Source organism: Hemicordylus capensis, chromosome 1 (assembly GCF_027244095.1).
Source record: "Hemicordylus capensis ecotype Gifberg chromosome 1, rHemCap1.1.pri, whole genome shotgun sequence".
Taxonomy (NCBI): Eukaryota; Metazoa; Chordata; class Lepidosauria; order Squamata; family Cordylidae; genus Hemicordylus; species Hemicordylus capensis.
In genome coordinates, this window is record NC_069657.1 from 217,471,004 (window position 1) to 217,483,992 (window position 12,989).

Below are 12,989 nucleotides of genomic sequence, written 5' to 3' on the forward strand. Positions count from 1 at the left end.
AGCAAACCACTTTTTTCTTGAGAGGGAACTGGGCAGATTAGATTCTGAGGTCAGACTACTTGGCCATCTAGTATACTTCAGTGCAGTATAGTCTATTCCAGCCTCTCCCAAACTGTTGCCCTCCAGGTGGTGACTAAAATGGCACTGCCATCACCCCACTCCCTCTGAATAACTCCTTGACCCCTTTCCAACAAACAGGTCCACATTAGGGGTGTGGCCCACATATCTCTAAAGTGCCACATGTTGTCCATCTCATCCATGGTCAAAACTTAAGCAAGGAACATATGCAGAATGTTAAACATGCAGAGCAAGATGTTCAAGATGGCTCATGCAAGTAAGCCAAGCCACTTTCTAGGGGCAGGTTTAGTATGCAGTAGAGATGCGCACAAGCTGGATTTTGCAATTTGACTTGATCTAGAATTGAACTGCAAACACTCTAATAGAGTCATTTAAATAGCGGCCATTTGCCAGCTGTTTTGACGAATCAGCTCGAAATGATTCGAGTGATTCAGCCATAAGGCACAATGGGGAAGTCGAAACCTCCCATGTTTCCCCATGGGTAGGTCCTAGGGACACTAAAGAAGGTTGGGTGGTAAGGCAAGATGGGTGCTACCTACCACCTAAACCACAAAAGAAATGGGCAAGCAGATTGTTTTTTAAAATGGTTAACATTCCCCCCCAAACCCCCATAGGATCCTATGGGGGGTTGGGGAAAGGTTAAAATTTTCTTTAAAATTGCCTGCTTGCCCATTTCTTTTGTGGGTTTGGTGGTAGGTAGTAGCCATCATGCACACATCACTATCTATCACACAGGGTTGCTTGAGGAGAAACATAACCATCTATACGGCTCTGCGCTCTTTGGTGGAAGAGTGGGATATAAATGTAGTTAGTTAGTTAGTTAAATAAATAAATGTGTAGTAATAATCCTTTGACTGGGGAAGAGTGTTTTTTTTAAAAAAAATGTTTTGTTTTAGTGCAGTCAGTAACTGTTGGTGCATGCAGAGTGCAAGCATATCCACTAGAAACCTAAGAAGCTGCCTTAAATGGAGTCAGACCATTGATCCATCTAGCTCAGTACTGTCTACGCTGACTGGCAACAACTTTCCAGATTTGTAGGCAGGAGTCTTTCACAGCCCTACCTGAAGATGCCAGAGATTGAACCTTGGGCCCTCTGCATTTTTTTTTTAATTGTTCAATTTTTATACCGCCTTTCATAAGGCATCCCAAAGCAGTTTACAAAAGTTAAAATAGAACAGACATTCACAAAGAATGGAGATTGACTGGGAGAGCATTCCAGAGCCTGGGGCAACAACAGCGAAGGCCCTGTCCCACGTGCATGACAATTTAGCCTCTCTCAGCATTGGCACATGGAGCAAAGGCCACTCTGATGACCTTGTTGGGCATGCATGCCAAGCAGATGCTCTACCCCTGAGCTACAGCTTCATCCCCTAAGGGGAATATCTTACAGCAGACAGTGCTCACATCTAGTCACCCATCCAACTGTGAACCAAGGCAAGCCCTGCTTAGCAAAGGGGAGCATTCATGCTGGCTACTGCAAGACCAGCTTAACTGTTCTTCCAGTGCTATGCAGTATTTCCCAATCTTCCTTTGTCTCTTTCTCTCTCCTTAACTTTCAAAGCGTGACTGTATACCTACTATGGTGTAAATCCGATTGGTTTTATAAATACAATTTTAATAGTACTGCAAATCAAGAGGCTGTCCAAGAACTGATAAACAAGTCCAAACAAACAGTAAAAAGATCTTGCAAGCTGAGCTTATAAAAAGATATATAAATATCCATTGTAGGAGCAATCCTACAGTTTCAGTTCAGCCCTTGTGCCTTAGCGTGAGAAGATACAGGAGCTGGTCTTCTGAGAATTTCAGGAAAGGTCAAGCCAAGAACAGCAGTTATTCAATATTGACCTGAGCCAGAAAGTTCAGATCTGGATCTGAAATTACCCTAAGCATGGGGTGTAGATGATGATATTATTTAGTAGTAGGTAAAGGACTGTCGGCTTTTGAAAAGACACCAAGGTGTAGTAATAGAGCATTTCAGTTCGATTCCCACTGCCCTAGTTCTTGAGACTATTGCAGCATCCTTACTTTTTGCATTAAATGACATCCAGACAACTTGCAACCCCACAAGCCAAGGCATGTGTTGTGGTCTGCCAGGTCTTTGATCCCCCCCCCCCCGCCCGCCATTAGTGCATCCCCAGCCAGGCAGCAACAGCAAAAGCCTTATTGAGCCTCTTGTGGGCTATGCTAGGTGGCTAGTAGACGGCATTCAGCTTGGCAGATAACAACTTAAGCAGTTCCACTCTAAATGGTGGTCTTCGGTTAGTGTCCCATGTGGAACTAACCTTTGTGATAACCCAGTGTTGACAAAATTTAGCCAATCAGTGGACCAGTTTGGGCATAGTTTGGTCTTATACGATGGATGAACCTTGGCCTCCTCACATCATATCCTTCCCCTTTTGTGTCAAACCCTAATTTGCCATTGTATTCAAACTGGCAAATTCTGATAAACTATATTTACTTATTACATTTATATTCTGCCTTTTAAAAAATGGAACTCAAGTGCATTCATAACTGGCATGCATAGGGTACCCAGGTGGTTTCCCATCCAGGCACTGACTGGTCCCAGATTGGCTTCATTTCAGCATGGTCCTTTTCACATGCCCTTTCAGACCATGCCCTAGTTTGCTATTCTGATCTGGAGGGCAAGCCCTGCAGAAACCATAGATGGCTGGCTTGGAGGTGGTGGCAAACAGTGACTTGCTATGAAAGGGAAGGAATTGGAGTGAGTGCGGTGGTGTTGCAGGGGATAGGCATGTTTGAACCCAAGGCTTGCTTGTGTACACCACAGCAGTGTTTGGTATTATGTGTGAACTAAAACACGATGTAAGGAGGGGGCATGAAAAAGAGAATGGTGTCTCCAAAGAGAATGGCACCTCTGTTGTAGGAATGACCTCAGTCAAGTGGGGGACAAGAATGTTCAAGTGATTGCAGTAAAGGACTAGGCTGCTGGTTGCCATAAACTGGGTTGGTGTTTTCCCCTTTCCTTTTGAAACCATGTTGTCATAGGGCAGAAGAATTCATTGTATGGTAGAAGTGAGATTATTTGCACCATACTTGCAGAACGGAATAAATGCTGATTTGTTTTGAGCATACTAATAGCTGAAGATAGCAGCCATTTAGTTAGCTCTATTCTGGATATAATTACTCTGAACTGCAGACTGTCCCATGAGCCTTACTAACGTTCTGCTGCATAGGACAGTCACTTGTGGGACTGGAGCCCCTTTCCAAATCAATAGCTTGGGACGTGTGCCTGATTCTGCACAATTAGTATAAATCAAGCTGGAGGTCTTGGCGTTTGGAAAATATCAGATAATTGTGTTTATTAATGACATTGGAACATATCACTAAGGTGCTAAAAATCCTTTTGCAAGGTTTTCCCAAGAGAAAGTACTATCTTACACTGACTGCTAAATTATAGTATCTAAGAGCCACATACCACCATGGAGTGTGTAATTCGGACAATTTCTCTCTGCTCCCCTCCTGCCTAATCCCCTTAATAACCCCAGGTTTTAACCAAGGTGAAGGGTGCTCTTGCACCCTTAACCTGGCTACCGGGAATCATGTGATTCCTCAGGCTGTGTGCAGCCTGAGGAATCACAGAGATGGGTGCATAGAGTGCCCATCAGAGGGGAGAAATCCCCAATGCAATGCTTGTGCCGTGTGTTGCATTGAGGGATGCCTGGAGGCCAGAACAAGTTCCGGCCCCTGATCCCTCCATACTGCTCCTGCTCCATCCTGCTCTGTAAGTGAAAAGCAGCCTTCTGCCCGCACCCTCCTCACCTAGCCAGGGCGATTGCGAGAATCATCCCAAAGAGTGAATGTAGGATAATGAGTATAAGACAATCCTGTTGGACAATGATCAGTTACACGGACTAGAGTTTGAGGCAGTATTAAAATGTCTGTTTGTATGTATAGATAATGCCTATTTAAGCTGTAAAGGGTTGCAAAGGACTAATAAAGGACTTGGCAGGGGAGGGAGCCTACTTCTAAGGAGAAAAGTCCATTTCTGGGAACAAGTATGCAGAATGAACAGAGAAAAATAATTATTTGCTTTTTGGAAGTTGTATTTTTTTAAAGGTCTGGTAAGATACTCAGGAACCAATATCTACTGACAGTGAGGGATTATTTAAAATGTATTCCCTGCCTCTGGAAAGAGAGATTAAGCAAGATCTTGAGAAATTGCTTAATTTAAAGCTAACTTGGATAGGCAGGATTGAGACAAATGAGATGACTGTGTTATCAAGCATTCTTATTTTTGTTGCAAGCGACTCCAATTCAAGTGCCAGCTAAAAATATTCAGGACAGGAGCAGGATAATATTCTTGAAATGTGCCGTGGAGCCTGAAGGTAGTGAGGGAGAAGCAACCAAATGTTATGAAATGAACCCTACAGATGTCAATTGGTAAAGGACTGACTTGGTTTACAGGAAAACGGTAACAACAACAGCTGTGTAGGGAAAGGCAAGTACTAAGTAAAACTTTCTTTTTCAAGGGAAATTGCCTTTATAAATAACTTAGGCTGAATGTGTCCCAATCAGGCACCATTTTTGAAGTGGGTTTCAGCAGGTTTACTGCCTTCAGACAATTTCCTTTGAAAAACAGCTTTACTCAAAATACGATGGCAGTAAAAGAGACTATCTTCTCTTACAAAGCTGTCATTGTTTCTTTTCCTGCATATAATTTTGCAGTAGTTATTTGGCTGTTTCCCTTGGCCTGGTTTATCTAGAATTGTTGTTTTACTAGAGGCACTTTGAGACTGGGCAGAAGAGAAACATTTGAGTCTGAAGCTTGCTAGAAATGGTTGCTAACCGGTTTTTGGCTTGGAAGAAGAACAGGATGTTAGGTGCTGAAGGATGTGCTATTGCTTTGTGGGAGACTGCTGCTGTTTTCGAAGTAGTATTGGATTGTTGGTCAGTGCTTCCTTGGTCCCCATCTGCTCACTCTGTATATTTCTAAACAAAAAGCTTGTTTGTAAGGTACAAATATGTTTCTACTACTCTATGGGGCCATTCACATGAATAGGCGGGGCAGTGAGCAGGCTGGTGGGAAGGCTGGTTAAACTTACCTTTCCCCCACATAAGTGCCTGGCTGTTGCTGGAAGTGTGGACTTTGCTCCCAGATGATTTGTGCTGCCTGGCGCAGTGTGGAGCTCCCGAGGCAAGGATGACACGTCCCAGCCTCTGGATATCCCACAATGCACCACGTAACATGCACAGTGCATGGGGGGGATTTCTCCAGGGGACGGGCATTCTAGGTGCTCAAACCCTTGACCCCAGCTAAAAGCTGGGTTTCAAAGCTTGGACTAGGCAGTGCTGCTCCACTGGGAAGGGGCCTGATCCTGGCGGTTCTCACATTCAGCCTAGCCTGGGTTAGGGTGTGCCTGAGAACAGCCCCTCTCTTTACCGAGAGCCACCTGCTCCTCAGGGAGGTAGGGAGACTTTCCTCTCTATTTGAAGAGGGTCACATGTTAATAGTCTTACTTCTTTGTGTTAATGAGGTAAAAGCACTTGAATTTATAGAAAAGAAGCAACACTATTACGGGGTTATAATAATAATAACACTATTATTGTGCTCAGTTAATGTGCTCTTTTTCACTATGTGAGAAAATGAAGAAAAAAAACTGTTGAATATTTATATCTTTATCTATATACCTATTTTTTTTAACCATTTTGATTTGTCTTTCTTATGGATGATGCCTGGTTACATACTTTGCAACTATATATTTCCATGCATATTTCTTATTTGCATACTGCTGAGATATTTCCCCCCCCTAAAAAAAATTTACTCTGTAGAACTTCCTGATGCCCTAAATAAATTGAGAACTGATCTGGCATGATATTTGACATATATTTAGTAAACAAAAAACCACCTCATCATATTAATTTCCTATGCAGTTGTTGGAAAGATTTTTCAATTATCAAGTAATTGAAACAAACTATTTGATTGGATGATTGGGTGGCAGAGAATCAGTAGAGACACTTAATGTGGTTAAAATGTTATCCTGTAGCAAATTCAAAGCTTTATGTGAAAATAAATTATTTGTATTGGAATAGTCAATACAATAAAAGACATATAAATTCTCTCACACACTTTCTTAGGATAATCCCCTGAAAAACATTAATTATGAATTTGAAATTGCCAATATTGTATTGCCTACAATATTGTATTGCTTACAATACTGTATCACTTACAATATTGCATTGGCATCTTTTTATTGTTGTTAATGAATTTTATAAATTTTATAATTAATTTTTAGAGATGGGGGGAAAGGCATGGGGAAAATATAGTAAAATTTCAACCCCACATATTTGTCCTGTTTTTGCATGGAGTTCCTATTGGTCTCCCATTCAAGGAGACTAGATCTTTAGATCTTCATCAGATCTAAACCTGCTTGCTTGCTGAAGCATCAGGTGCTCCCATTTACTGGGCTCTGCAGCTGTATCTCTTGCTTGTAAACTTTGTTCTCAAAATGGAATAATTTGGACAGATGGCTGTTTGTCAAGGACAGTGGTCTTCCCAGGATTGCACTCATAGCTTCTTTCCCTTACCGTTGTTTGTGGGGGATAGATATGATGGGCAGCATCTAGGAAGGCGGAATTGGCACTTTATCTACCAACATGATGTTGTTGTTATTGCTGTTGTTCCCCTCTGTTCAGGTGTGGCTCCAGTTTCAGACTCCTCTATGCGCCCCCTTCTGCATGGGTGAGCACATGAAAGCTATGAACACAGAGACACCAAGACTGGCTGGAGGTCTTTGAAGCTTTGAGGACTTATGGGAAGGCAAACCACGATAAGGCAAACTGACATAATAGGTGTAATTGCTTGTAGATATTCAATTCCCTAGTAGCATTGTGTAGAAATCCACATGTACCCGAAAAAGGACTGATTAAGTGGCAAACACTGATAAAAATGCACACATCCACTAAAACCAGAAGTTCCAGTTTTAGTCATATCAGACTGGAACTTTACTGATACAAACCATGGCTGACATCCAGTGCAGTGTTAAGTGGACAGAACAGGAGCAGCACCCGCACAGCAAGGGTACTGTGAGCTCCACCAAAGGCTTCTCGATCTCGAGTAGCAGAGCAAGGGGAGAGCAAATTTCACTGCTCTCCATTCCCTCTAAAAGTGCTCTTTGGCTTCCAGGAATACTTCCCTGTGTCCTCCTGGAAACAAGAGCACTTTTGGAGGGAATGGAGAGCAGTGAAAATCGTTCCCTCCTCCCCCTGTGTGTGTATCGGAAGCCACTGAGAGATCCAAAAGGACCAGCATCACCACACTCCCTCTGTCGATTCCCAACTGAAGGTCACCCATCAGGCTGACCAAAGCAGTCTCAACCTCATAGCCTGGCTGAAAGCTGGTTTGAAATGGGTACAGAGAATCTGTTTCCTCCAAGATTGCCTGGAACTGGGAGGCAACCACCTTCTCAATCACCTTGCCTAACCATGGAAGGTAAGAGACTGGCCTATAACTGCATAACTCTGAGGGGTTCTAATGTAGACTTCTTCAAAAGTGGTCTTATAGTTGCTTCCTTACGACAAGGAAGTATCCTGCTCTCCCTCAGAGATGCATTTATGTATTTAATATCTAATAGCCTCCCCACCAGATTATATAAGCTGTGTTGGGCAAGGGTTGGGCAAAGAGCAGGTAGTAGGCTGCACTGCTCCAAGCAACAGGAGTTCCACATCCTCAGGAGTCACAAATGTTTCATGGGTTTCAGTGGAATGCTCTACAAGTACTACTAAGGATTAACATTGCCTCCTGAAAAAAAGCCGTTTGAAACTAAATGGCCATGATCTAAAGGAGCAGAGAGGGAACTCAGTTGCACTGGTGTCTGTAGCTCTAGGAGGACCTGCAGCAGGTCTCAGAGCTGAGCAGTCAACCTGCTTTTGAAATAAATATAAAGATGTGAATCACTGCCATCTTGCAACTAGCTTCTCTCTCTTTGCCATGGCTAGCTCATGGTAGAATGGAAAACCACCAAACCTGGAACATTCTGTTGTGTATGTGTGGTGTGTGTGTGTGTGTGTGTGTGTGTGTGTACAGACTGAAAATGTAGATGTTTATTCTGCATGTTTGTAATGTCTGCTTATTCAGAAGAGGCAAAAGTGTCCATGATAGGAGTAGGAACAGACTGTTCTTCAGGTGCTTTGGGAGATAAACCTGTGTAGTTGTTATACCAAGAGATATGGTTCTGCCAGTAATGATGTAAGCAAAATAACTCTTCCTCAATAATAATAGTAATATAATGTTACAACCATGTTGTTTTGTTGTGCCAGGCAAGGAGCAGGCACTCTCATTCAAGCAATCTCATTCATTTGAGCACTCTCTCTCATTCAAGCCTGCTAGTTGAATGAGAAGTGGTGCTCTCTCTCTCTCTCTCTCTCTCTCTCTCTCTCTCTCTCTCTCTCTCTCTCTCTCACACACACACACACTCCCTAATGCGCCCTAAGGACCCATCATAATCTTTATTTAATGCCCATTAAGAAAGATACCTGCAATTATATATGCCCGCATGGTAGTGGCAGAATGAACAGTTTTTGTGCTTGCTCTGTGAGAGAGAGAGAGAGAGAGAAGTTGCTTTGAAAGCAGCAGGGGTATGTGCATATGCTTATTTCACATGCATATTTGTAAATAAGTATCTTAGTCCACAAAGCTTATTGCAAAACATTTCTACTGTTCTCTAATCCAAAAAGAAATGGATGTTCTTGGAGGCTGCCTTGGAACGTCTTCCCTTTCAAGGCCATGAGAAGCATGAAAACATATATTTGTGTCAAGCAAAGGCCCAGTTCTGCTTCTCCTGTAAGAAGCTAAGTGGTACACACACACACACACACACACACACACACACACACACACACACACACACACCTCTCTACCCCTACCCTTGAAGAAAGCAGGTATTGAGAGCTGTGGGGGGGGGGTTGATGGCCAAAGAAAATAAGATCAGCCCTACTGGATCAGGCCCAAGGCCTATCTAACCCAGCATCCTGTTTCACACATTTGCCCACCAGATGTCTCTGAGAAGCCTATAGGCAAAGAGGTGGGGTCTCTTCCCCTTGATTCCAAGAGGTAGAGAAACAAAACCACGGCTTCTACTCTGTGTCATTAGTTGCACTCCAGCTACTTCCCTCGGAACGTAAAAGGCAAGAATCATTAAGGGCAGCCAGCCACCGGTTGCATGAATGGAAAAAAGAAGAAGAAAATATTTCCTACATGTTAGTTTTGACACTGAAAAGAACATTTATAATGCACCAAAACATTCTGTTTCCCAATCCCTTTTGTCCCTGGCCATGAGACCTTTTCATTTCTTAGCATATTTTGTAGTGCTGTTGCAGTGACAATGGAACTCTTGCAAGGCTCCAGCTGAGTCAAGGATCTCCGTATTCCCACCCATCTTGATTTCTGTGCTAGAGCTGAGGTCTTGAAAATGTGCAATACAATGGGTGGTCTTTTGAGTATGTGCAGAATGACTTTATCATGCTGCTAAAGAGCACAAACAAGCTCCATACACCTGATGTTTGAAGAAAAAGTCCCTATCTCAGAATGATGTCATTTCTAGGCAGATCTAGACTGCATATTAGAGATGAAGCCCAGTCTCCTGAAAAGCCTGCTGCTCTTGTATAAGATTGTCATTTTTTTGAACAGGAAGAGACATGAAAAGCACTACAGTTCTGTTCTGACTTATTGTTTCTCTCTGTCCTATATCTCATAATGGTTTTCAGTTTCCAAAGGCACTGTGTATACCTCTGTGGATGGGATAGGGAAAGCAGAGAGGGGTTGATTGCATGTGCATGAGAGCAGATGAGGTGAACAGGAACACATTTGTTCTCCTTAGGATGAAAAGTACTAACTTGGGGGGCGGGGAGGGTCCTTCTTCTTACTTTCAGTTATTTATATATCACTTCTTAAATTCATGAAGTGCTTTACATTTCCTTTCTCTTTCATCTACATAATCACCTCAAGAGGCAGGAGATTAGCAAATCCAAAAAATCTGGATTCATACTGGAGTAGGAGCTCAAAGGAGAGATGGAAGAAGGCAGAGGAGGTTGGCAGTAAAAGAGAGGAGAGTCTAGCTGTATTCATATGTTATGTACAATGAGTGTATAGTGTGTAGAAGTACAGATCTGTATGCAGGTACAGTTATTCACACGTTATGCTGGACTCAGGTACAGCAGTACACTACCTATCTGCATCACGCATTTGAGCCTGGACCCAGGTTCACCTTCTAAAATGAGTGCAGATGCAGTCACTCACTCAAAAGCATGTACGAGTGTGCAGACATCAGAACACAGTTACACCGTAATATCTGAATAGCTACTGCTTTCAAGGGAAGGGGTGGTAACAGGGACAGAGGAGGGACAGCCTTCTCAAGGCTTGCTGTCTTTCCCTCTAGTATCAAAGGAAGGGTGCATTACTGTAGGTAGCTCTTTTCTTTACTGAGTCCGACCACTGGTCCACCTAGCTCAGTATTGTTTGCACTCACTGACAGTGGCTTTCCAGGGTTTCAAACATGGTTGGCTGCTTCAGGAGGAGTCACCAGGTACTGGAGCAGGCAGGTGTCTCTTCTAACGTTTTTCCTCCTGGTGGTGGAAATAGAGCATCCATTAAACTACTCCAAAGATAATGTTCTCAGTGAAGTGTTATCGAAGAGATGCTTGGAGCTGTGATTGGCTGTTGGGGACCTTTCTGAAAAGCATCAAGAGCAGAATGTAAATACCAAGAAAAAGGTTAGCTTTCTGTACAGTTAAATGATTATGGAGTTATTTTACACCCTTTCATATCTAGTTACATTGTACTCTGAATAATACCTGGGAGACAAAGTTGAGAGGTAACATTTTCCTTCATGTTGACTGCATGACTCCGTGAATGCTGAGTATATGCTCAAAATAATGTAGGCTTATTTTGCCCTTATTTAACTCAAAGTACATTGGTGAAGTTACTGAATAATTGAAAACCTTAGTTGAGTCAAACAAACCATTCTTCAGCCTCCTGCTGCTGTGAAAGGAAAAGAGCTCATCAAGTCTCTTTTGTTGTAGCTTGCAACCTTTCATGAATAAAGGTCCCAATTTATCCCTTTCCTGTTTCTTTTTCTGGGTTAGGCTCCCATTGCTATCTCTGTTGTCAATGGTGTCTGTGTTTAAACATTGCACAGTAATTAAGCCACGTGCCATTGTGATCCCAGGGCTTCATTTCATGGTGCTGGATTGTGGCCATGGTCTCTCAACCTTCTATCATACTTATAATCAGAATGGTTATAGAAGGAGCAAGAGGGAAGATTTTGTTTTATTTGTTTGGTGCCTGATTGTATTTAGTGATTGTGAATCCTGCTGGAGATAGTTGTGCTGGGTTACTTAATCTGGAATAAAATGAGGGTATGGTAGGCAGGCTAGATCCAGTCTTCCAAGCCTCACCCACCCCAACATGTCTCTTTCTGTGTATCTCTGTTTGATACCATACTGTGACTCTCCTGTGGGCTATTCATTCTTGGCGAATGGGGACAAAAGCTTCTCTGTGGGAAAGGTCTTGGTGATCCAGAGGAGGCATGCAGGTTATTTTGGCTGCTTATCATATATATCTTACAGGGTTGTTGAGAGAATACATGTGAAACACTTTGAACACTTGGAAGTGCCATATGAATTAATATTGGGTTTCCTGACTGTGTAGGAAGGATTGTTCTTTGGAAAAAGGACTCTTTTCTCCGGAGCAAAGCACGTGGTCTTTCCTGCAGAGGAAGAATATCTTCAGATACAATCACCACCTCCTCCTCCTCTTCCTCCTTCTCTTGATAGGATGTATGTGCCCTTTTAGTGAGAGTCACATAGTGTTTACTGTCTGCTGAACCCAGGAGCTTTTTCACACTGGGCTTTTAGCTCCCATCTCCTCTGGAATAGAGAGTGTACGTTCACATATTGGCCAGACTTACCCTCTAGTCCCTGCAAGCTATTGCAGAGCGCTTCACACAAGATTTGGGTTTTTCATTGCGTGTTAGAGTATAACCTGATTTATATCTGGGGTAAAAAAAATATCATCCAGATTTACCCTGAAGTCCCTGCAAGTGATCGGGGAGCACTTCACACAAGATTCGGGTTTTTCACTGCTTGTTAGAGTGTAGCCCGATTTATATCTGAGGTAAAAAAAATCCACTTTTTGTGCTGGTGTTTTGGGCAACTTGGAACTCGCAGTAAAGCCTTGCAGTAAACTCATGGTAAAGCCTGCTGTCTGAAAATGCCCAGGAGAGTCCCGAGTACAAGGGTTGCCAGCTGTTACTCAATCCCTTTAACTCCAGATGAACCAGAGAAAGGCAGCATTGACTTCAAAGGAAGAGTTAAGCATATGCTTGAATCTCAGTGAAATGAAGTATTTATTAATTATAATTTTTATATTCAGCTTTTCAACAAAGAACTCCACAAAATGATTCACCTAACAAAATGATTCACATAACAAAATGAATGAAGATGGTTCCCTGACCCAAAAGGGCTCACAGTCTTAAAAAGAAACACAAGTGACCCATCAGGGACAGCCACTGGGAGGGATTCTACGCTGGATTGAAGAGAGACAGTTGTTCTTCTCTTGCTAAATCTAAGAAAGATCTAAATCCCCATTTTAAATGGCACTTTTCTTCCTAGTTAGCAGGGGTTAAACGGGACTTAAATGTACTTATCTCTGTCTGCATTAGGTCTCTATGTTTAATGTTTGTTCCAGAAAGGCATGTGTTGAAGTCAACGGCATAGTCACCACTGAACAACGGGAGGAAATGTCCCTGGGCCATGGAGGGTGAGGTTCCCCTGGGCACCCCCTTGCTCCTTCCAGTGCCGCAGCAGCGGCTGCCACCACCACCTCCATCAGTGGGGCCACTGCTTCTGCCGACAGTGGGCACCTCCCCTGACCCCCCTTCCTGCTGCTGCCAGGT

General features: G+C 43.0%; 1 protein-coding gene across 4 annotated transcripts in view; it reads left to right on the plus strand.

Moving 5' to 3' along the window:
• The window catches only part of PLCL1 (phospholipase C like 1 (inactive)), a 339,121-nt gene that overhangs the window by 122,818 nt on the left and 203,314 nt on the right, over window positions 1–12,989 (plus strand). The window contains exon 1 of one of the 4 annotated variants that reach the window (XM_053277854.1): window positions 4,915–4,986. The exons of the other annotated variants lie outside the window; for them this stretch is intronic. Coding sequence (XP_053133829.1) covers window positions 4,930–4,986 — 57 coding nt within the window. The 5' untranslated portion in view covers window positions 4,915–4,929. Of the gene's footprint in view, window positions 1–4,914; window positions 4,987–12,989 lie in introns of those variants that run through there. 4 annotated transcript variants of the gene reach the window in all.